Consider the following 26,615-nt stretch of genomic DNA (forward strand, 5'->3'; position numbering starts at 1 on the left):
GTCACATGGAGTTGGCACTTACTGGCCCTGAGGGTGCCAACTCTGAAACAACATTGTTAATGGACTCGAACGCCCATAAATCATCCCTTGGGGATGGCTCAGCTGGATCCTCCGTCTGTGCCACCCGTCCCTCCTCTCCCACCTGGCTTCTGGACCTCCTGTCTGTACCTGTTCCTCTAGGAACCTTTTGAAATCCCCTCCCCCCTCTCCCAAAGGATTGGCCCCCTTCCCCATTTCTGGCCATTAGTGATTTCTCCCGGTCAAGTTGGGTAAGGTATTCGGAAAACCGAGCCCCTTAAAAAGGCTTCCTTCTTGTGTTGTGCATTGTGGCATTCCAGCCTAATCATGGGGAACTTTGGGGATAGTTTAGTGCAGAGAACTTCAAACTTGGCAACTTTAGGACTTGTGGACTTCAACTCCCAGAATTCTTTTTTTTTAAAATAATATTTTTTAAAATTGTTTTTACACTTAAAACAGTTCAGCATCCCGAAGTCGAAGTGACCATACAATCACATTATATACAAATAATCTCTTCCAGTAACTGTTAGCCTACTAATACATTATCTATCTTTCTATCCAATCGCATTATTTACAGTTTGTTCCCGTCTTGTCGCCTTGTCTTATAGAAATAATAAAATCTGTTCCAGACTTCAAAATATTCCGATTCCCCTTTATTTTTAAGTTCAAGAGTGAGCCTACCTGCTTCTGCACAGGCCAAATTTTTTTTAAGTACATCTAACTCTGATGGAGTATTTCCTTTTTTCCAATATTGCCCGTAAGTTATACGTGCTGCAGTTAGTACATGTGTAATTAGGTAAAGGACATTTTTCTTAAACCCCTCCGGTATTATGCCTAGGAGAAAAATTTCTGGTTTAAACAAAATTTGATCTCCCACCACCTGTTCCAACCATGATTGAATAATTTTCCAATATCTTTTGGCCTCCTTGCATGTCCATCACATATGATAAAAAGTGCCTGTTGTTTTTTTACACTTCCAACAATTTGGGGCCAAATTTTTAAACATTTTGGAAAGCCGTGCTGGAGGGAGATGCCATCTGTAGAACATCTTATACAGATTTTCTTTATACGCCGTAGCCATTGTTAGTTTCCGATTAAGTAGCCAAAGTTTTTCCCATTTAGCCAATTCCACATTATAACCAAATTTTTCGCCCAAGCAACCATAGTTTCTTTGACATGTTCTTCCTCAAGTTTATTTTCCAACAAAAATCTGTACAGCATTTTGATCAACCTGTCTTCTATCTCTATCAGAAGTTTATCTAATATTGTGTAATCTTTGGCAATACCTTCCTTCTTCCTATCCTGTGCAAACCTCGATTGTATCTGTAAGTAGGACCACCATTCTACTTGTACCCCTTGTGATGCCAATTCTAATCTAGTTTTGATCTCCCCCTGCCTGTTCAATAACTCTTTATATGTAACTATATTTTCCATATTAATTAAACTTGGGTGTATGTATGCTTCCATCATAGATAGCCAAATGGGTGTTTTGATATAGTGGTCGTGTTTAATTTTGTTCCATATTAATAACAGGGACTGTCTGATGTTGTGTCTATTGAAATATTTGTGCACAGATCCTTTTTCATACCAAAGGAAGGCATGCCATCCTACTTGGAGGTCATGACCTTCCAATTTGAGTAATCTTTTATTTCTCAACATTATCCATTCTTTTAACCATGTTAGAGTGGCTGCAGTATAATAAAGTTCCCAATCCGGTAGGCCAAATCCTCCTTTTTCCTTAGTGTCTTGCATAGCTTTGAGTTTTATTCTTGGTTTCCCCCCCTGCTGTATGAATTTAGAAACCAATTGATTCGAAATGTTTTTAAAACCTTTTTCTAATTTAATGGGAATGTTCTGAAACAGAAAAAGAAATTTCTCATATTGTGCCTTGCGGCATGCCAGTCTAATCATGGAGAACATTTGGGATAGTTTAGTTCAGAGGACTACAAACTTGGCAACTTTAAGACTTATGAACTTCAACTCCCAGAATTCTCCAGCCAGCTGGCTGGAGAATTCTGGGAGTTGAAGTCTACAAGCCTTAAGGTTGCCAAGTTTGGGGACCCCTGGTTTAGTGCGTCACAGGAGGCGATGTGTTTTCGTAAGAAGAGGAAGAATAAAACTGTTCACCACAATATATCTGTTTGCCCCAAAACCTGTGCCAGCAAATAGCCCGAATCTTGAGGCTGGAGTTTGCAAAACTCACGACGAAGAATAACGCCAGAGCTTGGCTGCTAGATGTAAGGATTCCAACTCCCAGAATCCCCCCATCAGGATCCCACTCCCCCAGATTGAGAAACACTAGATTAAGTGGCAGTGGGGGTGGGGGGCAGGATAGGATCCCAGCGTGACACTCAGTGGGGAGCCCCGTTTGAAAGAATCGGCGCTCAGTCTGCTCATTGCGCAGGAACGAAGCCCGGTCTGCTTCTGAGGCTTTGGAGGGAACGCTGCATTAGCTGAATGGCTGCCCTGAGACCGCTTTGTGCTGAAGTGCAGGATTGTTGCGGAGGTGAGTGCTGAGTCGGCGGCACATGTTCAGGGGCATCCCGGGGAATTTGCCGAGATGAAGTTTGCTGAAAGGGGAGCTCTTGCGGCCCTGAGCAGAGCCTGCTTCTCTTTCCCCCCAGAAGGGGGTGGGTGCAGTTCACCTGGGGTCTTTTGGGGGGGGGAAGCTGCAGTGGTGCATGCCTCCCCCCCAGCTGCGCATCTTTCCTGGAAAGGAGCAAAGTCCTTCCCTTGTGGCTTGGATCAACGCTCCAGGCTTCCAAGGTGTTTATTCTCACACACACACACACACCAACAGCTCCTCATCCTCCGAACTCGGGGTTCAGGGGCGTGTCCACAACAATCAGGCCTGCTAGGATCGGACCCGTATTCTGAACCTCTGGGAGCCTCCAATTCACGTGACGCCAACCAAAGCTGGCTGAACCTGCAGCAGTGGCTTGCTGAAGAGGGCACTGTGCATGAAGTGAGGTTTTCAGAAAGCCCAGGAGGAAAACTGCCCTCCAGCACTGATGATGTTCCCTAGTTAGGTCATGAAAGGTCTTCAGGAGAACCACCAAGGACCCCACAGTCCTCCTCCTTCACCTTCTTGTTCTCCTCCTCCTCCTCCTCTTCCTCCTCCATCTGCAAAAGCTCTCCCTTCGAAGACTGATGATGTCAGCTAGTTGGGTAGTGAAATGTCTGCAAGAAATCAGCTAATCTCTGAACTGGCCTGTCATTCCAGGAACCAAGAAGGAGTAGTAGGTGGTGTTTCTTCTTCTCCTTCTCCTTCTCCTTCTCCTTCTCCTTCTCCTTCTCCTCCTCCTCCTCCTCCTCCTCCTCCTCCTTCTTTCTTCTTCTTCTTCTTCTTCTTCTTCTTCTTCTTCTTCTTCTTCTTCTTCTTCTTCTTCTCCTTCTCCTCCTCCTCCTCCTCCTCCTCCCCCTCCCCCTCCCCCTCCCCCTTCCTCTTCCTTCTTCCTTCTTCCTTCCTTCTCTTCCTCCTTTTCTTTTTCTTCTTCTTCTTCTTCCTCCTCCCCCTTCCCTTTTTCCCTCTCTTCTTCCACCTCCATCTCCTCCTCACCATATAATATAGGGCGGCACAGTGGCTCAGTGGTTAGGATGCTGGGCTGGACTAGAAGATCTTCAAGGTCCCTTCCGGCTCTATTCTGATTTCACCCTGCTCCCCCTTCTGCACCTCCTGCTCCTCTTCCTCCCCTTTGCAAACCCCACTCCCTTCCAGCAGTGATGATGTTACTTAGCTGGGTCATGAAATGTCTTCAGGAAAACCACCAAGCTGCACAAATTCTCCTTAATGAGCACATCAGTTGTTTGCTTCTTGGGAAGACTGACAGGTGTTGGAAATGTTGGGGTGGGTGGGTGGAGCCTTTCCCAGATCTGGCGCTTGCAGAATCGATGGGGGGGGGTTTAAGATAAAGGGACACTGTCTGTAATTCTGGAAACCACTGTCACCGTCGGCTGTCCGGGGACGGAAAGGGGCAGCACCCGGACAGCCGACGGTGACAGTGGTTTCTATTTTTTAAACACCTTGACGGACGGCTTCCCTCCATTTCCCCTGGCCTCCTTTTCTCCTCTCTCTCTCCTCTCCCACTTAAAAATAATTTAAAATTTGCGTTCCGTCCCCCCTCTCTGGGGGCCGAGGCCGAGGCAACCCCCTCAACCTTCGGTACTCAAGGTTACGGCGATAAATTCTCGGTCATTGTCACTTCTATTCGGAGTAAATTGGCTGGCCCACTTTTCGGGCTGAAGGGAAGATAATTTGCTGTAGTATTTCAAATGGATTAGAAATGGATTTGAAGGCAGAGTTCATGCCTCCCATTACAAAGGCTAGAAAGACAGCGCACTGTTCACTCCCCGGCCTTCATTATCCACGCTTAATACCTTTCCTATTTGCCAGCATTAATGAAATTTCCTGTCGGAGGAAGGCCCGCCGGACGGACGGAGGAGAGAAGTCGGGAGATGTAGAAGGTGGGGGGGGGGATACTGGGGCGCTAGAAAAGGAATTACAAGCCCCTCGCGCTGAGGGCCGGCGCATTCTTCAGAGCCTCGGCCGGCAATTATCCCATTAATTTTATCCTCCTTTTCTCAAAGCAGTTCATTTCCAGAAGTCTTCCCTTCCATTAGGGGAACAATTGGGACCGAGTGCGGTGACACCGTGCCGGATGGGAAGCTGGCAGCTGTGGGTGGAAGGCAGCCCCCCCCTTTCCCCCTCCGCCGGCCCTTTCGTGTGGTGGAAGTTTGGAGCAGGTGGGCTCTGCGGCTCAGTAGCGGGCAATTTTTTTATTTTATTTTATTATTTATTCTATTCTATTTTTTATATTATTTTACATTTTATATTATTTTATACTGTTTCATATTAATTTATATTATTTTTTATTATTTTATTTTATTTATTCTATTTTACTTTTTATATTATTTTATATTGTTATTTTATATTTATTTTGTTTTGTTTTCATTTTATTTTTACTTTTCCAATTTTTGAAACCGCCCGTCTGGCTCCCAGAAGGGCTCTAGGCCAGGCTGGCTGGGGAATTCTGGGAGTTGAAGTCCACAAGTCTTAAAGTTCCCAAGTTTGGACACCCCTGCTCTAGGCGAAGTGCAAGTAAAAAACAACAACAAAAGAACATAAAAAACAGTCTAGATAGTCCTCAACTTACAACCACAGTTGAGCCCAAACGTTTTGTTGCAAAGCGAGATAGTTTTCTAGTGAGTTTTGCCCGTTTTACAACCTTCCTTGCCGCAACTGTTAAGTGAGTCACGGCAGTTGTTAAGTGAGCAACCCATTTGTTCAGGGAGTGTGGCTTCCCCATTAAGTTTGCTTGTCACAACAGGAGATCACATCGTTGTCTGTCTGTCTCTCTGTCCGTCCACTTCTGGGTTGGGACTTCTGTCTCACCCTGCCAGTCCCACTGTACCTCCACCTCACCCTCACAAAGCAACGCTTGACCTGGTTGGTGGGCCTGGTCTCCAAGATAAGACCCTCCAGGAATTCTGGACTGAAGTCCCCAAGTTGCCCGAGCAGATGGTCAACTGTACTGGTTGAGCTGCTCAACTCACTTCAAGCCGGGCTGGGCTTCCTCTTTAGAACTCAACACTTCCATCTCTGACTTTCTGTGGGTCCTGGAAGTACCGAAAGGACCCCTCCCCAGCCACTATCATCATCCTCTTTTAATGACCCCATAATCCCTTGAGGGGTGGAGTCTGAGTATTTGCTGGCCGGATGCCCTACCTGTTGCCAGTGCAGAGTTTTGTTCAGGAGATACATGCTCATTGTGCTCAGAGAGAGAGAAATATCCGTCTCTACCTAGGATCAAACTCACAGCCTTCTGATTGTGAGGTGATAGCTCCATCTCTAGGCCACCACACCACTCCCCAACCATTATCATCATCCTCTTTTAATGACCCCCATAATCCCTTGCAGAATGGAGTCTGGGCAACTGAAGGGCGCTAGCTGAGTGTTTACTGGCCAGATGCCCTTCCCTCTTGCCAGTGCGGAGTTATATTCAGCAGATATATTCTCAATGTGCCCAGAGAGAGAGAGAAATATATATCTCTACCTAGGATTGAACTCACAAACCTCCTGATGGTGAGGCGAGAGCTCCACCTCTAGGCCTCCGCACCGCTCTGCAACCATTAGGGAGCCTTTCATTCCTTTTTCATGCCCCCCCCACCTCCTCCTAGACCCCGGTTGAGATTAAGGGCAGCTGGAGCTGACCGCCTCTCCGGCCTTTGCAATCTATTCACATAGACCCAGGAAATTAACGCCGGCTGGTTGCCTTTTGAGACTTTCGTGCTGCAGCGGTTCACTAAGACGGGAATTTAAAAAACAACAACACAAAGGCCGTGTCATCAAAACATAATAAATAGACCCGGTAATTAGTTAAAATTGCTGTTTCGTAATGTTGAGCCAGAGAGATGGGTTTGGAATATCCAGAAGCCTCACGCAGTGGTGGGTTCTGGATTCCGGTGCAACCGGTACAGTGCAATGGGGCCGGGCATCCAGCACATGAACGTGTGCAGCGCACATGCACAGTGCGCGCGTGCATACTTACCGCCCGTGATGCTCCGCAACGCCTACATGATGCTCCAGCTGCTTGACGGAGTGTCGCACAGGCGCTGTATGTGCAGAAGCCCCGAAAACCTCAAATACTGGTAAGGAGCGCGGGCGGCTGGGCTCTCCAGAGCACTGTACCGGAACAGTACCTGGTGCTCCCAGCAGGCACCGGTACCCACCACTGGACTCAGGAAGCAAAAGGTGTGAGAAATGTTGATGAGGGTATGAGCCGCCATCCTCTACCTGCGTAACCCCAGAAGCGCAAGGGAGGGCATAACTCCCTCTTCCTTCAGCGTAAACCACCATGATGAGCCTTTACCGATTCAGCGCCTGGCGTGGAATTCCTATGCGGGTAGTCATTGACTTACAACAGTTCACTTAGCGACAGGGGTCCAAAAAAAGTGACTTCTTTCCCCCCCACTTATGACGGTTTGCAGCTTTTTTGTTTAATCCAGCGCCTGGTTTTCTCTTCTCAGATCTCTTGTGTCCAATTCCACCCGCCACTCTTCACCAGGGAGCAAGTCTCAGGCGGGGCAGCAACCCCGATGGAGAAACAAAGGACTGCGTTGTATCGGAGGAGTCATGTACCGGGTGTCGGCTAACAAGTTGTCCAAGACGTCCAGCTCTCCAGGCAGAAGCATAGACACGGCGACCAGGAGCCACGCCAGAGGAGGTGAGCATCCGTCCCTGGGTGCGTCCACAAGGAATGCGCTGCTATCCCCACCCCCCACCCCCCACCCCGGTCGCTTTGCCTAAGAGGTGGTTGATAGTCCATCCTCCCTTGTTCCAAAGTTCAGAATTCATCTCCTAGTAGTGGATACCTTCAGGGTGGAAATGAGGGGGAGCCTGGTGTTGTCTGAAGGTGGCTGTTTTCTTGCAGACGTTTCATTACCCAACCAGGGAACGTTATCAGTTATTTCCTTCCTCCCTTCCCTCCCTTTCCCTCCGTCTTCCTTCCTTTCCCCTCCCTCCCTCCCTCTTTCTCTTCCCCTCCCTCCCTTCTTTCTTCCTTCCCTCCCTCCCTTCCCTTCCCTTCCCTCCGTCTTCCTTCCCTTCCCCTCCCTTTCTCCTTCCCTCCCCTCCCTCCCTCCTTCCCTTCCCCTCCTCCCCTCCCCCTTCCTCCTCCTTCCCTTCCCCCCTCCCTGCCTCCCTTCCTTCCTGGTCCTTGGTCAGAGGGACCAAGGTGGCTTTCTTGTAGTTGTTTTGTGTAATTGTTTCATGACCCATCAGGTAATATCATAAGTGCTAGAAGGAAGGAGAGTTTGTGGGGGGGAGGAGGAAGAGAAAGTGGGCTAGAAATGAATGAATAAAAACCAACTGATCCTTTGCTGAATCTAATGTCTGTTGCTGAAATTAAAGGGCTGGTCACGTTGGGTTAACTCGTTACCAACTATAGCCGGTTTTTGAATTTTAACAGAACAGTTCTTAGGTAGGAAAGAATTCAGATCGCGGCTTTGTTTGTTGCTTCTGTTTAGGAATCTAATCTCTATAATTATATCTTGAGCAGTTGAACAGCCTCTGTCTTAAATGAGGGCCGCTTTTGAGTATCAGCTTGAGAATCCGAGATGATAAGGAATAGATTTTTGTGGGGTTCGGATGCCAAACTCTCGTTCCCACCCGAAAATCCCCCTGAAATAGGGGTTTCGGTCCATTGCGACTGCAGCAACCCAGATAAGGCACCTAAATATATGTTAAATTAGTTTAGATTTTCATCGCCGGCCTCCCAAGGTGCATTAGTACAAAGGATGTGGATTGCCACAAATGGCAGACTTTCAGGGGCTCTGTGGCTGCTGCCCCTCCTTTAGTCCACTCCGTGTTCCTTCCTCAGCGTCTCCCCTGCTTGTTCCGAACTCTGCTCCTGAACAGTCTCCGCGGGCGATCCCTTGCTCCATTTCACCAGGCAGTGGGGCACTCAGACCATTTCCAGTCATTAACGCAGGGAGGAAGTTCTCCGGGCGTGCTTGACCCCTACAAGGCGTATGGCCAGTGCTGAGATAAGCAGGAGGGGACGAGATGAAGGATTGCTCCGAGCTTCTGTTCTCGCAGGGTTTTTTCTTGGCCTGAAAATTGTAAAGGTTGTTCCTGCTGGGGGAAAGGAATTTTATGGGGTAATCAGTTACAGATGCTTGAACGCTTTCCCATATCTGGAATGGAATAAAACAGAACAGAATAACAGAGTTGAGGTCTTCTAGTCCAACCCCCTGCTCAATCCCTCTACTATTCTGGACAAATGGCTGTCCCATCTCTTCTTCAAAACTTCCAATGATGGAGCATTCACAAGTTCTGAAGACACTGATTAATTGTTCTAACGGTCAGGAAATTTCTCCTCAATTCTAAGTTGCTTCTCTCCTTGATTAGTTTCCACCCATTGCTTCTTGTTCTACCCTCAGGTGCCTTGGAGAATAGCTTGACTCCCTCTTCTTTGTGGCAACCCCTGAGATATTGGAACACTGCTATCATGTCTCCCCTAGTCCTTCTTTCCATTAAACTAGACATGTCCAGTTCCTGCAACCGTTCTTCATACGTTTTAGACCTCCAGTCCCCTCATCCTCTTTCTTGCTCTTCTCTGCACTCTTTCCAGAATCTCAGCATCTTTTTTGTATTTTGACCAAAACCTTTCCTGGAGCCTTGGTGGAGCAGTGGTTAGAGTGCAGTACTGCAGGCTAATTCTGCTGGCTGCCAGCTATCTGCAATTTGGCAGTTCAAATCTCACCAGGTTCGAGGTTCACTTGGCCTTCCATCCTTCCGAGGTGGCTAAATGAGGACCCAGATTGTTGGGGGCAAGAGGCTGACTCTGTAAACCGCTTAGAGAGGGCTGCAAAGCACCGTGAAGCGGTATATAAGTCTAAGTGCTATTGCCCTTCTTTCTGTCTCTCTCTCTCTCCTTCCTTCCTTCCTTCCTTCCTTCCTTCCTTCCTTCCTTCCTTCCTTCCTTCCTTCCATCCTTCCTTCCATCCTTCCTTTGTTTTCATTTCCTTCCTTCTCCCTTCCTCCCTCCCTCCCTTCTCACTTCCTTCCTTCTTTCCTTGTAATTAGAGTGCATTACTGCAGTCTCCTTCTGCTGCCTGCCGGCTGCCTGCAATTTGGTAGTTCAAATCTCACCGGGTTCGAGGTTGACTCAGCCTCCCGTCCTTCCCAGGTGGGTCAAATGAGGACCCAGATTGTTGGGGGCAAAAGGCTGACTCTGTAAACCGCTTAGAGAGGGCTGCAAAGCACCGTGAAGCGGTATGTAAGACTAAGGGCTGTTGCTATTCTAGTAAAATGTCAAGATAAACCAGACTTCTCCCATCCATTCTGTTGTGAGCTGCTGCAGGTTTCCCCAAGTGAGGCTTGTCTTTCAGTGGACCTCAGACCACGAGGGTTTTTCCACTGGGGGCTTCTGGAGAACCTTCCAGAATTGTAAGCTGCCCGGAGTCCCAAGGCATTTGGCTTTACAAACGCAGTTTGATCCAAACTGATCTGCAACTCCGATGAAAGCAGTTAATCAATCTTTCGGGGAGGCGGGAGGGAATGTGGCAACATTCCACAAGGGAGTTAAAAGCAGCGCTAAGGAAGGAAACTCTGGCTCCAATTGAGATGCTCCATTCAACCACCAAGGTCTCTGGAAGAATCCAGTCTCCGTAGCACAGCTCGGCTTGTAGTTCTCCTGAAATGGAATTTTATTCTGGTGGTAAAATGGGGCAAAACTTGCTTAACAACTGCCTTGCTCAGCAACAGAAATGTTGGTCTCAATTGTGGTTGTAAGTCGAGATCTGGCACAGGGCCAGCATAAATTAGACCAGGGTTTGCAAACTTTGGCAACTTCTAAACTGGGTGGATTTCAACTCCCAGAATTCCCCGGCCAGCTTTGCTTGCAGATTTCTTTAAATGGAATTTTGTTGTCCAGCAAAGACAGTAATTCTTCCAAGTTATAAATCGGTAAAGTTTGGTAGGCAGGGCAGGACTTGGGTTGCTGTAAACCAGGCGTCTCCAAACTTGGCAACTTTTAGACGGGTGGACTTCAACTCCCAGAATCCCCCGTCTAGCATGTTCCGACATTCTCTGCTGGTCTTAAAGAGAGTATTGGAAATCATAATCGCACAATTGCAGCTTCTATTGATATCGTAATCATGAACCAGATCACATTCTCGTGATTGCAGGGATGCTGCAACAGCTGGAACTACGAGAATCCGGCATCATGTTCAGCATCATTGTAACTTTGAATGGTCACTGATGGAATGGTCGTAACCCGAGGACTATCTAGAGCGCAGGTCGGATCCACAGGGCTGGCTTTCCGCAAGTTAAGGCGCAGGTCCCATTTGTAGTAACAACTCAAGGTGAACTTCGCATTCAGCTATCGGTCACAGGAAGACGCCGAGGAATTACGCAGCAGCTGTTCAGATGAAGTCACAGACGCTGACACAAACCTGTAGTTTTATATAAATAAATACACTTTACCTCTGTGTCCTTAGTATACCTTTCAATTTACCTCACGGTGACCCCAACTATCTTGCCTGTACTTGCAACAGGCGAGACAGTCAGGAGCACGTGAGGTAAATTGAACAGCATACAGAGCGTGCTGTACAGAGAAGAAAAAGGCGGGGAAAAAGGGAAACGCCCTCTCCGCACCCAGCAACCAATCATAGCGCAGATTGCCTCATGCATGAGTCAGCACTCATCAACTACAGCTGTGTGTTCTGGCCCATTGTTCTCTTTACTGTTCCAGCTACTAAATTTTAATATCCTAATGGAAGAGATGCTAACTTTGGGGCGAGGCGTTGATTTTTTCCCCAACATTTGTGAAGGATTCTAGATCTTTCTACAGCCCAGAAGTAGAAGGCCAACCTTGTGATGGACTGCTGGTTAGACCAGAGGCATGCGCTGGCTGGGGAATTATGGGAGTTGAAGTCCACAAAGTCTTAAAGCTTCTCAGTTTGAAAACCCCTGGGTTAGATTAAGATTACGGGAAAAGGCTCCGGGAAAGCAGAAGTACTCCCAAAACAATTCCCCCTGGACTGGGTTACAAGTCCTTCAAAAGCTTTCGGTTCGACCGTCTTTCGTGATTCTGTCCCAAATCCCATTAATCTCAAATGCTCATCAACTCCGTCTCCGGTTCGAGATCTCCAGTTCTGGTTTTTTTTTTCCGCCTTTCCTTTTCTAAATAAAAAAATAAAATAAAAATCTGCCAGCTCAACTTTCATCCTTTAGTTCAGCCTTTCTCCTGCCACCTGCCCGAGTGGGTCTTCTTAATGCTCCGATGGGACAAATTATCTGGGAAAAAAAAGGGGGGGGAGTGCGGGGAAACCATCGCGTCGGCTTCCCGCTCCCGCTCGTCCTCCTTTCGTGAGGATCTGCACACGTTTTAATTTTTCTATCTGCAGCTCCCAGCGAGATAATCCGCGGTTTAAGCTAAATCTCCACCCTTTTCACCTTGGAGATGAGGCGCCACCGTAAGCATTTCCTGCCCCCCCCTTTCTTCTCTCTCTCTTGCCCCCTCTCCCCAATTACCCCCCTCTCCTTCCCTGCCTCTTATTATGGGAAGGGGCTGCAAGAGGCAGAGAAGGCAGCTGGGGACCCTTTACTCGTCATCCACTTTGCGCCCCTGGTTGGCCATCGAGACGCCTACAAACACATTCCTTGCTCTATTGTTCTGTTCCCACCTCTAGTTTGCCTGTATTTTGCCTGAATTTCTCTATTTTTAATTTTCCTGTATTAAACGTTTCAGTTGATTTTATTTTAAAGCGTTAACGCTTTCCACTTTTGCTTTTTTCCCTGCCCCCCCAGAATGGGGTCAACAGGCAACATTATTGTTGGCTTGTCGTTTTTTGGGGGGGGAAAGCGGGTCCCGTCTGGAGGCTCTCCTTCCCCCTACTCTGCATGGTGGAGGAAGGGGCTGCTGACTGGGAGAAGCATTGCCAATCGGATCACAGCGTAACCGAGAGGGCCCAGGTGCAGGACGGCCTCCGCGCTCCCTCGCTCCCTCCTGGCATTCTGCTCAGCTCAGCCTTTCCCCCTTGCAGCTTTGCCACACTCCCCCCCGTTTCCTTTTTAGTTCGGTTTTCAAAAATATTATAGAGTCCTAGGGCTGGAAGGGACCTTGGAGGCCTTCTAGACCAACCCCTACTCAAGGCAGGGGTCCTTAGACCAACCTGGGCAAATGGTTGTCCCATTTTTTCCTGAAAACAGAGGGAGGGGAGAAAGAGAGAGAGAGAGAGAGAGAGAGAGAGAGAGAGAGAGAGAGAGAGAGAGAGAAGGGAAGAAAAATTAAGAGAGAAAGAGAAAGAAAAAAAAAGAGATAATGGATAGATAATGGATGGATGGATGGACGGATGGATGGACGGATGGATAGATAGATACATAGATAGATAGATAATGGATGGATGGATAATGGATAAATAGATGATGGATGATGATGGATGGATGGATAGATAGATAGATAATGGATAGATAGATAATGGGTGGGTGGATGGATAGATAGATAATGGATGGATGGATGGATAATGGATAGATAGATGCTGGATGGATGGATAGGTAGATAAGATAATGGATGAATGGATAGATAGATAGATAATGAATAGATAGATAATGGATGGATGGATGGATGGATGGATAGATGGATAGATCATATAATTATAGGTCTGGCCGGGAGATCTTTTGATAAATTTCCTCTCAATTCTTTATCCAACTATTTGTTGTATTTCTTTTTGCCTGGATCTTGGAGTGACTGCCAAGGGTGTGTGTGAGAGAGAGAGAGAGAGAGACAGAGACAGAGAAGAGAGAGACAGAGAGCAGTCAAAGCCCCCCCCCCCAATGTGTGTGGTATTACTCAAGCTACATGGTTGACACTTTAACTCTTTTGACAATAACAATTTAGAAGGGTCCTTGGAGATCTTCTAGTCCAATCCGTTGCTCAAGGAAATTGGACAGATGGCTATCCAGCATCTTCTTAAAGAATTCCAGTGTTGGGGCATTCACAACTTCTGGAGTCAAGTTGTTCCACTGATTAATTGTTCTGTCAGGAAATTTCTCCTCAGTTCTAAGTTGCTTCTCTCCTTGATTAGTTTCCACCCATTGCTTCTTGTTCTGTCCTCAGGTGCCTTGGAGAATAGCTTGACTCCCTCTTCCTACATCCACTTATTCCAAATTTGGACAGAACCCATCTAGAAGGAAGAAAGAATTAAAACAAATTTTGGCAAAGCAATAGAAACGCAGTGATAGAACGAACAATTTAATCGGTGGAATGACTTGCCTCCCGAAGTTGTGAATGAAAAAGAAGCAACGGATGGAAACTAATCAAAGAGAAGTACCCTGGAATTCAGGAGAAGTTTCCTGACAAAGAGGACAATTAAACAGCGGAACAGCTTGCCTCCAGAAACCATGCATTCTACCATAAGAATGGCAAGCGTGATTCAGTCCCAAATGCAGGTTTTTATAAACGCCGTGGAAATAAAAAACCGAATCTCCCTGCCTGGATACCCTGAAATTGTTTTAGGGAAGCTAAGCTCTTCTTGAAATTATTTGCACCTGGTTGATATAGTCGATGTTGCCGGCTTCTGGAGAGGAGAAAGAAAAGCCTTTAGCCCCGCGAAACCCCTTCCTTTTCAGCTGCCTGCACCGGCTGGGGATTGTGGTCCAGGTTGTCCCTCCGTCCAAGCCTTTTGCAATATCGGCGGCCAATCATGAGGCTGCCAGAACCGATCAAGCAAGCCATTCATCTCGGTGAGGGGGAAGGAAACGAGGTCCTTTCTCGGAGCTTGTCCGCCGTTGGCCTGCCGGTGGGAAGGGGGGCAGGCGCAGGAGGCTTCTGGGGTGGGCTCCCTGACACCGTCCCTCGAATTAAACAGGAATCACGGCGAAAAGCAGATTGGCCTCTCCGGCAGCAAGGAAAAGAACCGGTCGCAAAATTCAATCAGAGTTTTGTGCGTGCCGAGAAGAGCTCGGCCTTCCTTGAACGGGGCTTGATTGAAACGATTTCAGGGTAAAAAAGGGTCGGAACGGCTCGGCTGCTGAGAGGAAGCCGCCTTCTCTCCGAGGCTAGAAAAGGACTCCAAGCTTGAGCCATTTTGGGAGTGGCTGGGCTCTTTTATCTCCCTCGTTGTGGATTTTCTAATCAGGATTTTCTTACAGGATCATGCGCAGTTTGGACCCTCAGAAGTTCGGAATAAAGCCGGTTGAGGAGCTATATCTGTGATGGCGAACCTATGGCACGCGTGCCACAGGGAGCACGAGGAGCCATATGTCAGGGTATGCGAGGCGTGCGCTGGCCAGCTGACTTTGGCCTTCTTTTGAGGCCATTTTTTGCCCTCCGGAGGCTTCCTTGAAGCCTATGAAGCACGAAAAACCGGTCCTACAGGCAAACCGGAAGTTTAAGAATGTACTTCTGGTTTGCTTGTAGGGCTGGTTTTAGCCCTCCGGGGCCTTCAGGGAAGCCTCCGGGAGGACGACGACTCTGTTTTCGCCCTCCCCAGGCTCCTAGAAAGCCTCTGGAGCCTGGGGAGGGTGAAAAAACATGCCAAAAATGGGGTGGGGGAGCGCTGATCGTGCACGCATACACATTGGGGTTGTGCGCATAGCATTATGGGTGTGACACGCCCGTGCACGACCCCCCTGCGCTCCCCCCACTTTTGGTACGCGAGCCAAAAAAGGTTCACTATCGCTGACCTATATTGTGCCACAGGCTGCCCACCAGGGGTGAAATGCTATCGGTTCGGGCCAGTTCGTCCGAACCTGTAGTAAAAGAATATTAAAAATAGAAGAAGAAGAAGAAAGTTCCGATGAGTGCATGTCACACAGCATGTCTTCGGAACTTTTTTTTTTTTTTAAAGAAAAACCTTTTAAGCATTTTTTACTGCCGGTTCTCTGGAAATGCAGAGGTGTTGAGGGGGGGGGGCTGTTTTTCTCCCAGCAGGCTTCCCTGAGGCCTGCTAGGCCAAAAACGGGGGGTGGAGGGTGCCGAGAAAGAGAGAGAGAGAGAGAGAGAGAGAGAGAGAGAGAGAGAGAGAGAGAGGAAAGGGAGGGAGGGAGGGAGGGAAAAAGGAGAGGAAGGAAGGACTACAAACCTGGCACTAGATGCAGCTTCAGAGGATAATCAAGGGCTGGAGGTCATCTAGTCCAACCCTGCTTCAGCAGGACATTGTTAGTTTCTGTCTTTTGATGCCCCCAGTTACATGACTACATGGCCACGCCCACCCAGTCACATGATCCCCACCAAGCCACGCCCACCAAGCCACACCCAAAGAATCGGTAGGAACATTTTCTAGATTTCACCAGTGCTCCACCCCCCCCCTCCAGGGAATGCTTAAAAACAAAATTGCTAGTACAGAAATGCAGGAAAAATACCGTAATACTATGTGTAATTCTGATCACTACACAATTCCGATGCTTCAAAAGGCCAAGGGGATTTTGATGGTAGAGGCTGGTAGAATTAGCCGCAGGGTGAAAGAAAAAAGTCCCTTCTCTTAACACCAGGATCCCACAATCCTAAAGGTAAAGGTTCCCCTCGCACCTATGTGCCAGCGGTTCCCGACTCTAGGGGGCGGTGCTCATCTCTGTTTCTAAGCCGAAGAGCCAGTGCTGCCCAAAGACGTCTCCGTGGTCATGTGGCTGGCATGACTCAACGCCGAAGGCGCACGGAACGCTGTTCCCTTCCCACCAAAGGTGGTTCCTATTTTTCTACTCGCATTTTTTACGTGCTTTCGAACTGCTAGGTTGGCAGAAGCTGGGACAAGTCACGGGAGCTCACTCCGTTATGCAGCACTAGGGATTCGAACCACAGAACTTTCTGATCTTAGCGTCTTAACCACTGAGCCACCGCGTCCCCATACTCCTAGCTTCCTTTAAGTCAGGGCTGTCTAAACTTGGCAATTTTAAGAGAGGTGGACTTCAGCTCCCCAAATTCCCCAAGACTTAAAGTCGCAAAGGTTGGACATTCATGGCATAATAGGGTCTCCTGCTTGAGCAGGGGACTGGACTAGAAGACCTCCAAAGTCCCTTCCAACTCTCTTACTCTGGCAGCATTGGAGTTCTATTTCCTTCCCTGGCAAGCCAGGTGTGCTCAGGAGCTAATTCCTTTAGCACGCTGCTCTTTTTTCTCCCAGTACCGACGTCCAGCTTGGGCCCCACCCAAGTGTCTGCCTGCTCCGTTTATCTGTGGCCAACCCCCCCCCACCTGAAGTGCCAGGTGTGCTTGTAACCTTCCACCTTAATCTCTGCCTCGGAAGTCCTGATGTATGAAACGGCTCCTTATTTTCGGCAGCATCTCCCAAGGTGTCAAGGAGTCAGAAGTGCATTAAGCCCTCCCCGCCTGGTGTGTGTGCGTGGGGGGGGGCACCCCAGATTTCCCTCCTCGCCTCTCCTGGCGGCCACTCAACAAGGTTACGGCCACGATTGGGAAAACGGAGCGATTTGAATCTGGCGACTTCCTGCTTTCCAACTACAAGATGAAAGAGGGGGCAGACGGGAGAAGGAAGGGCTGGTGGGGGGGGCGTATAAGGGGAGGGGGAGCTTTTCGGATCACTTAGAGCGGTACCAGGGGAAACACTTAAATTCTGAATCCCTGCAACTTCGCCGAGAAAGAAGAGAGGGTGGGTGGGTGGGTGGCAGAGCCCCAGCCCCCAGTGGTTGAGATTTAAATGACCCCCACGTATCCGCTGGTGCTGATCGCCTAGAAGGCTGATGAGGAAGAATAATGAAAGAAATAAATTCCCCCCCCCCCCCCGTGCACAGCCCTCCAAAATGTATCATTCAGCACTAAAGCTTGTGGAAGGGGAAAGTGGGGGTGCCCTGGGGGGGGGGTAGGGGGTGCCTGCATGCCATGGAGTTACCTTAGCTAAGGCAGCTCTTTTAAAGGCCTCCTGGCAGCCACAAGAAAAACCTTGCGGGTTAAGCAGTTCGGCAAGAAAAATGGTACTCGGGAGAGCAGGAGGTTGCTTGGCGGAGTAACTGGCCTTGTGGCTTTCTTGCCAAACGGGTAACCTCATCAGGGCTCGTTGGGGCAAGAAACAGCTGCAAGAAGATAGTGGGAGTCAGGGACCACCAAGGACCCCGGAGCTACCCTCCCCCCCTTCTCCTTCTCCTCCTCCTTTCCTCAGACCTAACTCCCTTCTAGTATTGATCATATTGCCTAGTTGGGTAATGAAATGTCTGCAAGAAAAGCACCAAGCTCCGAGAGCACCAAGGAGTCCACAATAATCCTCCTCCTCCTCCCCCCTGCACACACCATTCCTTTCTAGCACTGATGAAGTTACCTAGTTGGGTCATGAAATATCTGCAAGAAAACAACCAAGAGAACACCAAGGACCTCCCAACTGTCCTCCTCCCCTCCCTTCCCTTATAGCATTGATGACGTTACCTAGCTGGGTCATGAAATGTCTGTAAAGAAACCACCAATCTTGGGGATCACCAGGGAGCCCCCAGTTCAACCCTGAGCTACAGATATCTTCTTCTATTGGTCTATGTTGGATGGCAGTTGAATTAGTCAGTAGCCCCCAAGGCAGGTCTGTTAACAGTGACTCAGTGAGGATTGCCTGTGCTTCTCTTTGCATGATTGGTCGTCCTGCATCCCTCTGGATCTCTGGCTCTCGTGCTAGAAATGCACCCTTTGGGCTGTCAAAAGCCACAGAAAAAAGTGTGCTTGCGTTGCCAAGAGGTTGAGCTGGCTACTTTCCCCACTGAATGTGTCTCCCAGGCAGTCACATCTGTTTGGCAGTTCCTGGCCCACCGTGGGAGTCAAGATCACGGGAAGTGTTAGTGCCACTTTACTAAGACCACAGTTGGAATCCTGCATTCAGTTTTGGTCGCCACGATGTAGAAAAGATGTGGAGACTCTGGAAAGAGTGCAGAGAAGAGCAACAAAGAGGATTAGGGGACTGGAGACTAAAACATATGAAGAACGGTTGCAGGAACTAGGTATGTTTAGCTTAAGAGAAAGAAGGACTAGGGGAGACATGATAGCAGTCTTCCAATATCTCAGGGGTTGCCACAAAGAAGAAGGAGTCAATCCATTCTCCAAGGCACCTGAGGGTAGAACAAGAAGCAATGGGTGGAAACTAATCAAGGAGAGAAGCAACCTAGAACTAAGGAGAAATTTCCTGACAGTTAGAACAATTAATCAGTGGAACAGAAGTTGCCTCCAGAAGTTGTGAATGCCCCAACACTGGAAGTCTTTAAGAAGATGTTGGATAGCCATTTGTCTGAAACGGTATAGGGTTTCCTGCCTAGGCAGGGGGTTGGACTAGAAGCCCTCCAAGATCCCTTACTATCGTATTCTGATGCTTCATGGTTCCCATCGAGAGCTTCCCCTGGCTGAAGGCTGGATGCAAAGCTGACGTTTCTGGGAACATTTTTTTAGCGGGGGCTGCCACAGATTGGCACCCTTGGTGGAAGGCCGTGAATATTTATGCAGGCAGAATCCGATGGCGTCTTGTCACCCTTCAGCCCTGGGGACACAGGAGGCCCAGGCAGAATCTGCAGGGGTTCATTTCATAAACAGTGGTAATGCCTCACCTTGGCACTTTCCGTTTCCTTCGCGCTGCTTGTGTTCAAGAATCACCCCGTCCTTGGATTGTAGACATGGTTCAGATCTGCCCTCATCTGGGGAGTCTTCTCCCAAAAAGAAATTTGGTGGCTCTTTCAAAAAAAGTGATTTTGGAACCTTCTTCGCCAAGAAACAATTTTGAAGTCTTCTCCAAAAAATGACCTTGGAGTCAAACATGTTTGCTGTGGAGATGGAAGAAAACACTGCTATCATGTCTCCCCTAGTCCTTCTTTTCACTAAATGTACCCAGTTCTTGCAACCGTTCTTCATATGTTTTAGTCTCCAGTCCCCTAATCCTCTTTGTTGCTCTTCTCTGCACTCTTTCTAGTCTCTCCACGTCTTTTCTACATCCTGATGACCAAAACTGAATGCCGTATTCCAAGTGTGGCCTTCCCAAGGCCTTATAAAGTGGTATTAATACTTCACGTGATCTTGATTCTATCCCTCTATTTATGCAGCCTAGAACTGTGTTGGCTTTTTGGGCAGCTGCTGCACACGGCTGGCTCCTATTTAAATGGTTGTCCACTAGGACTCCAAGATCCCTCTCACAGTTACTACTACTGAGCAAGGTACCACCTATACTGTACCTGTGCATTTTGTTTTTGTTGCCTAAATGTAGAACCTTACTCTTTGCACCTTACTACTTCACTCGGGGGTCATTATACCAGGCGGTGTTAAACCTGCCGTTTTAGAAACGTCCGTCCAATGCGATAGATATGGCATTTGCTACCACTCCGTGCACTTTCAAAGAAAAAAGCAAGATAAAAGCTATTGCAAACTAATGCAATACAAAGTAAGAAAAAAGAAATAAATCAAAGAGAAAGGTGAAAGAAAGGGGGGGGGATTAAAATAGAGAAGAAAGGAAAAAGATATAAATAAACTAGCTTCTCATCTTTTATGGTTATAGCCACAATTATAAATTTGCCTCTTTCTCTGCTGTTGCCGCGTAACTCTTCTTTCTATAATCCATCCTCTTGAATCATCAAAATCATAAATCATAAGTTCATTTCCCCCCGTTCATTTCACGCAAAATAGCCAAGAAGGGCTTCCCAGCCAGCAATAAACATACATAATGTCTTTTCTCTGATCAAAGAAGCCAATTTTGCCAACTCAGCACCTTCCATCCTCTTCGCCAACCGTCCCTCCGTTGTGGGCGGAGCCAAATCTTTCCATACAATAATCTCGCTGCGGTTATCATGCAAAAAATAAACAACTCAACTTTGGTGACTTTTTCCCAAGTGCTTGTGCAGCCATATCAAAAGAGAAAACCCCCTTGTTTCTTTTGTATATCAATCTTTAAAATCCTCCGAATCCCTGAATGGATTTAAATCCAGAATTTTCTTTTTTTTTTTTTGTTTTTTTTGCCGTTTCGCCATTCCCATCCGAAATTAAAAGCGCCTTCACGCGTTCCCATGGCAAGAAAGGTTGTTAAGGCGGGGCAAAACAAGGGTCTCGCTTAGCAAAAGGAAATGTGAGCTCAGCTGTGGATCGTAAGTCGAGGATCCCCTCCCCCTCCAATAATAGCGGTGTAGAAGGCGAAATGCTGCCTGCACCCCTCGGAACGTTTTAAAACCTTCCCTCGTTTCTCTTTGCATCTTCGGTTTAATACCTTTTTTCCAAGCAAGTTTGTTGATGCGCATTTTTTAACACCGGGAGGTGTCACTTGGTGCCTGGCGGTCCTTGCCAAGATTCCCACTGCAGAAAGCCCCTTTCCTCGCAGCCCCCCTCCTCTCTCATATCTATCTGTCATTCATATCTATCTCCAGCTATCATCTATCTATCTATCTATCTATCTATCTATCTATCTATCTATCTATCTATCTATCATCTATCATTCATCCCTCCCTTCCGCCCTCCCTTTCTCTCTCTCTTCCTCTCCCTCTCCCCCCCTCTCTCTCATTCTCTCTCTCATATTTCTGTCATTCATATCTATCTATCTCCAGCTATCATCTATCTATCTATCTATCTATCTATCTATCTATCTATCTATCTATCATCTATCATTCATCCCCTCCTTCCTCCCTCCCTCTCCCTCCCCCCTCTGTCTGTCTGTCTGTCTGTCTGTCTGTCTCTCTCTCTCTCTCTCTCTCTCTCTCTCTCTCTCTCTCATATCTATCTGTCATTCATATCTATCTCCAGCTATCATCCATCCATCTATCTATCTATCTATCTATCTATCTATCTATCTATCTATCTATCTATCTATCTATCTATCTATCTATCATCTCATTCATCCCTCCCTTCCTCCCTCCCTCCATCTCTCTCTTCCTCTCTCTCTTCCTCTCCCTCCCCCCCTCTCTCTCACACACACACAGAGCCTTCATGGCGACGACTGCGCCGGGCGCTTTATTTACCCAAGGAACAGATGGGGCCATGCCGTCAGCAGTCGGCCGCCTGACAGCCCCGGTGAAGGAGCTCTGCTTGATGCGCTATCAAATTCCACTCACTCTCTGAGGAACACATTCGGGCTGGCAGGTGAGCGACGGAGGGACGCTCGTCCCACCTGGAGCGCTCCCGGCACACGTCTCGGCTGACGGCTCAGGAACTCCCAGCGCTCCCCTCGGAGCCACGTTGGCAGGCAAAAGCCTAACGAATAGCAAAGGCCTCTTGGGGGGGGGGGGCACCTCCCCTGGGTCATCTCCCTGAAACCTCTTGAAGGTGGACCGGGAGTCGGGCTGGATGCCTGCTTTGTTGGGCATGCAGGGCAAGGAAAGGCACAGAAGACCAACAGAAGGAGAAGGCCTTTCTTTAGCTCAGGGGTGGGGTCACAGGTGGTCTCTAGCTAACATCATCAGTGATCCTTCCTTCCTTCCTTCCTTCCTTCCTTCCTTCCTTCCTTCCTTCCTTCCTTCCTTCCTTCCTTCCTTCTCATTCATCCACCTTTTTGATGCCTTCATTTTTCCTTCCTTCCTTCCTCCCTCCCTCCCTCCCTCCCTCCCTCCCTCCCTCCCTCCCGCCCTCCTTCCTTCCTTATCCTTGATGCTCTCTGAGTTTGGCTGTTTTCTAGCAGATGTTTCATTACCCCACTAGGGAATGTCATCAAAGATCCCTCCCTCCCTCCCTCCCTCCCTCCCTCCCTCCCTTCCGTCCTTCCTTCCTTCTCCTTGGTGCTCTCTGAATGTGATTTTCTTGCAGGCCTTTCATTACCTAACGCTTCCGTTCTTCTGAGCTCATGAATTGATAAAGTCGACATGGGAGTCGATCTAGCAACTCGGCCAAATGGGGGACCTTGTAGTGGGAGATGGAGGTCCTGGAAGTGTGGGATGCCCCACCTGTTTCTTTCACGGGGCAGCTGGGATGGGGAGGGGGAGAGCGAGCAGGCAGGGCACTGGCGGGATCAGATTTCTGAGCCGCTAAGTGACTCCAAGAGATAAAGAGCATCGCTTTGAGATCGCTTAGGATGTAGATCGGTTTGTCTGTTGTTTTTTTGTTTCTCTTGTTTTAAATTGGAATTCCTGCTGCAGCGGCATCCCTCCGAGTGGTTTTATTCTATATCGACGCCCCGGCCACTTAGATTTCTGGCATGGGCATAAATCAACATTTTTCTTTCTGTTTGTCTCAACACTTCCCCCACATCTCTGCCACCGGAGGGAAAGGGGATCTTCACACCTGGTGTAAGGCATCTGGTGGAGCTTTCAAAAGCAAAGGCCTGTCGTTGCCTCCCCCCCCCCCTGAAACTGGGGAGCAGTGGGAGGTAGAGAAGCTGCCAGGACTGGATTTTGCAGGTGCCCGCAGGGGTCACTGCCCAGTGCTAGGGAGCACAACTGAGGCACAGAGAGTTTGCATAATGCTTCGCCTTGACACCTGGACCAGGTTATCTCGCCTTTCACCCGTCCACCTTTGTGACGGTGCTGGACAGCAGTTGTCCGGTAAACAAGACCCCTCCCCTGTTTCTGTGTAGCTTGACCTTTGCCTCGTAGGTGCATTTTTGCCAAATGCCAGGAGTGGGGAGTAACCGATGGGACAGCAATTGTCCAGTATAAAAACTCTTCATTCAATTTAAATTTCAACTCTAAGCTGGGTGGACTTCAATTCCCAGAATTCCCCAGCCAGCAAAGCTGGCTCACATGACCCCGGGAAATAGCCCCACCGTCATAAAAAAGCACCCCAGGTGACAAAGTGCCCAGATTTTGATCTCACGACTGTGGGGACACCGCAAGGGTCGTAAGTGCGCGGAACAACAGTCATGAATATCTCCTTTTCAGCACCACTGTAACTTCCAGTGGTCATTAAACGAATGGTCGTAAGTCGAGGACCACCTGCAAAGCCTACCTGCGTGTTAATTCCTAGGGCTGAATTCTCTCTCTGAACTGGTCTTCTTTCTCTCCTGCAGCATCGCGACCCGACTCAGCGCCTGGCGCTCCCGGCTATTCTCCACCTGGCTGGCCAAGCCGGTCCATCACCAGCCGTTACATTGCCAGGTTAGTCCCGTTCTTGAAAGAGTCCTGGGGTCCTCGGCCCACCTGCGCCCCCTCACTGGGGAATAGAATGTCGGAGTTGGAAGGGACCTGGGAGGACTTCTAGCCCAACCCCCTGCTCAGGCAGGAGACCCTGTACCATTTCAGACCAACGGCTGCCCAATCTCTTCTTAAAAACCTCCAGTGTTGGAGCACTCACAACTTCTGGTGGCAAGCAGTCCCACTGGTTAATTGTCCTCCCTGTTGGGAAGTTTCTCCTTAGTTCTAAATTGCTTCTCTCCTTGAATAAAGAGGGGGGAAGGTGGCAGCCAGCCAATCTCAGATCACTTGAAGTTCACAATCCCCTTTCAAAATTTCCGGTATTCCCAAAACTGTTCCCTGGGAGATCCAGCAGGTCCCAGCCTCAGCACGTACTTGGTTGGGGGCCTCATTTTTGAAGGCAACTGAAATGGGGCAGGACCCACTCAATCAGCAGTCGGCACAGACAAACATCCCAGTGTCAGCGTTCCCAATAGCATCCAAAATTAAATCAGAGTCCGAGGCAAAGGATTGCTCAGAGTCCCAATTGATGAAGAGAGCCGTGTTGGCACATCTGGGGAAACCCGAATCTGAAAGCTTCCTGGTTTTCCCCACCCAGTTGAAAGTTCAAGATCTTGCCCCCACACCCACCAGTCCATCCCATGGTCCAATCTCCCACTGCCATGCTGGCAGCTTCCTCCCATCCAGTTCCAGTCGGGTGCAGAGGTGGAGAGACAAAGGATGACCTTGGCTTTCTAGAAAGGAATTTTGTTATGGCTACATGGCATCTCACTCCCTACAATCCCCCCTCCCATTTTCCCACCATAGAAAAGGCATAGTAGAAGAATAGAACGTGTGGCAGGCCAGAGACCCAAAAGGAAAGAGGGCTGCAGGCCTGACACCCAGTTTGGTTAATGGTGAAAGTCCTGCCCTAAAAACCAGGAGTCGGTGAGTTCCAGTTCTACCTTAAGCACGAAAGCTGGACCAATCCCTAGGACACTGGGAGTTCTAGTCCTTTCTTAGGCATGAAAGCTGGCTAGGTGATCTGGTCGCTAGGAGAAAGTGAGTTCTTGTCTACACACGAAAGCCAGTTTTGCCATTTTAGGCCAACCACTAGGAGACGGTGAGTTCTAGTCCTGCCTCAGGCATGAAAGCTGGATGAGTGACTTTGTCAAATGCCAGTGAGTAGCTCGGGCATGAGGGATCGCTTCGCCATGATCTTCATCTCTACCTCCTGGGAGCAACAAAACCTCTCATCCACAGCCCACCGCCCCTTCCCTTAAGTCGAAGAGGGGCTCAGAGGAGGCCACTTCGATCCGGCTTAGATTTCCTCTTTTAAATTCTCTTCTTTGTTTTCTCGTCCTTCGAAGTGGATTTTGGAGGTTGTGATCCGACTTGAGCCCGGAAGATCAAGAGAGGCTCAGAGGGAGATTTTAATCGCGCATTTATACACCGCAGTAATTTAATCCCCGGCCACCGAGCTGCCGACGCAGGTTAACTGCCCAAATTAATGAATGCCACCGAGAGATATTTACCCCATCGCTACTGAAAGAACGGCTTGAATATTACCGGCACCCAGAGGGGTGATATCGCGGCTCTTTTCAATAAATGCTTTAATAACGTCGTTCCAACGGTTGGCCACTCAATACTGAGTGAATTAAAGTGATCGATCGCCCCATGATATGCAATCGGGATGTGGGAACTCCCCCTTCTCCGGAAATTTCAACCTGTTCTCCGCCCTCTGCCTCGTTTCTGTTTCTAATTGGGGGGTGGGGGTGTCTGCTTTATTTTTTCTCTTCTTCCTTAACCCCACCCCATCTACACCCGCTACCCTCTAAATCAAGGAGAGAAGCTACCTGTAAGGAGAAATTTCCTAACAGTCAGAATCATTACCCAGTGGAGCAGAAGTTGTGGGTGGTTCCATCCCTGGAGGCTTTTAAGAAAAGACTGGCAGCCATTTGAGTGGGATGGTATATAGGGTCTCCTTCTTTAGCAGCGGGTTGGACTAGAAGACCTCCAAGGTCCCTTCCAGCTCTGTTATTCTGTATCCCTCATTCACAGAAAGTGGAACAGAAGTTGCCTCCAGAAGTTGTGGGTGGCTCCATCACTGGAGGCTTTTAAGAAGAGACAAATCCTTTGCCTATCGTTACAGATTGTTGTATTTAAGTACAGTGACAATAAAGATTATACTTATATTTGTAATATGATGTGGGATTTCCTTCTTGAGCAAGAGGGTGGACTAGAAGACCTCCAAGATCCCTTCAAACCTTGTTGTTCTGTATCCCCATTGACACCGAGAACAATTAACCAGTGGAACGACCTGCCTCCAGAACTTGTGGGTGCTGCATCATTGGAGTTTTCAAGAAGAGATTGGTCAACCATTTGTCCGGCTTGTTATAGTGCCGGGGGGCGGGGGTCAATCTCAATTTCATTGATTGCTGCGTCAAGGCTGTGGTTGACCTTGGGGGTGAGGCAGGGGGGCATGGCCAACTGGGTGGGCGTGGCTAGCTTGACGCTACTCCCCAAACTGCTGGCTTTTTTTCCTCTTCGCGTTGATCTGACCTTGAGTTCGACTCCCCTGTTGTAGGGTTTCCTTCTTCAGCAGGGGGTTGGACTAGAAGACCTCCAAGGTCCCTTCCAGCTCTGTTATTCCGTTATCATCCTCTGCCAAAGGCCTTGCCTAACCCTGAGCTCCCCTGCCTGCTTCTATCCCTCCCGCAGCCGTGCTGTGCAAAGGAGCCTTGCCATCATCCGCCAGGCCAAGCTGCGGAAGGAGCGGAAGAAGGAATACTGCATGTACTACAACCGTTTTGGGAAGTGCAACCGCGGAGAGAGCTGTCCGTACATCCACGACCCCGAGAAAGTGGCCGTCTGCACCAGGTCTGTTTGTCTTCTCCGTCCCCTTTCGGCCGATACATTAATGCTTTCACGCCAGTTATAATGTCACCTTTTCATTCCTAGATTGGCCTTTCTCAACTTCCCCAACTTTCAGATATGTGGAGGTAGGAACCGTAGGACGTACGAAAACCAGTGGTGAAATTCCATTTTTTTTACTACCGGTTCTGTGGGCGTGGCTTGGTGGTGGTGTCCTGTGACT

General features: G+C 48.6%; 1 protein-coding gene across 1 annotated transcript in view; it reads left to right on the top strand.

Moving 5' to 3' along the window:
* The window catches only part of ZC3H3 (zinc finger CCCH-type containing 3), a 193,390-nt gene that overhangs the window by 117,626 nt on the left and 49,149 nt on the right, over window positions 1-26,615 (top strand). Inside the window, exons 5-7 of the mRNA XM_081951954.1 lie at window positions 7,045-7,241; window positions 23,416-23,503; window positions 26,240-26,398. Coding sequence (XP_081808080.1) covers window positions 7,045-7,241; window positions 23,416-23,503; window positions 26,240-26,398 — 444 coding nt within the window. The remainder of the gene's footprint in view (window positions 1-7,044; window positions 7,242-23,415; window positions 23,504-26,239; window positions 26,399-26,615) is intronic.

The sequence above is a fragment of the Natrix helvetica genome (genome assembly GCF_964273705.1).
Source record: "Natrix helvetica genome assembly, chromosome: 4".
Lineage (NCBI taxonomy): Eukaryota > Metazoa > Chordata > Lepidosauria > Squamata > Natricidae > Natrix > Natrix helvetica.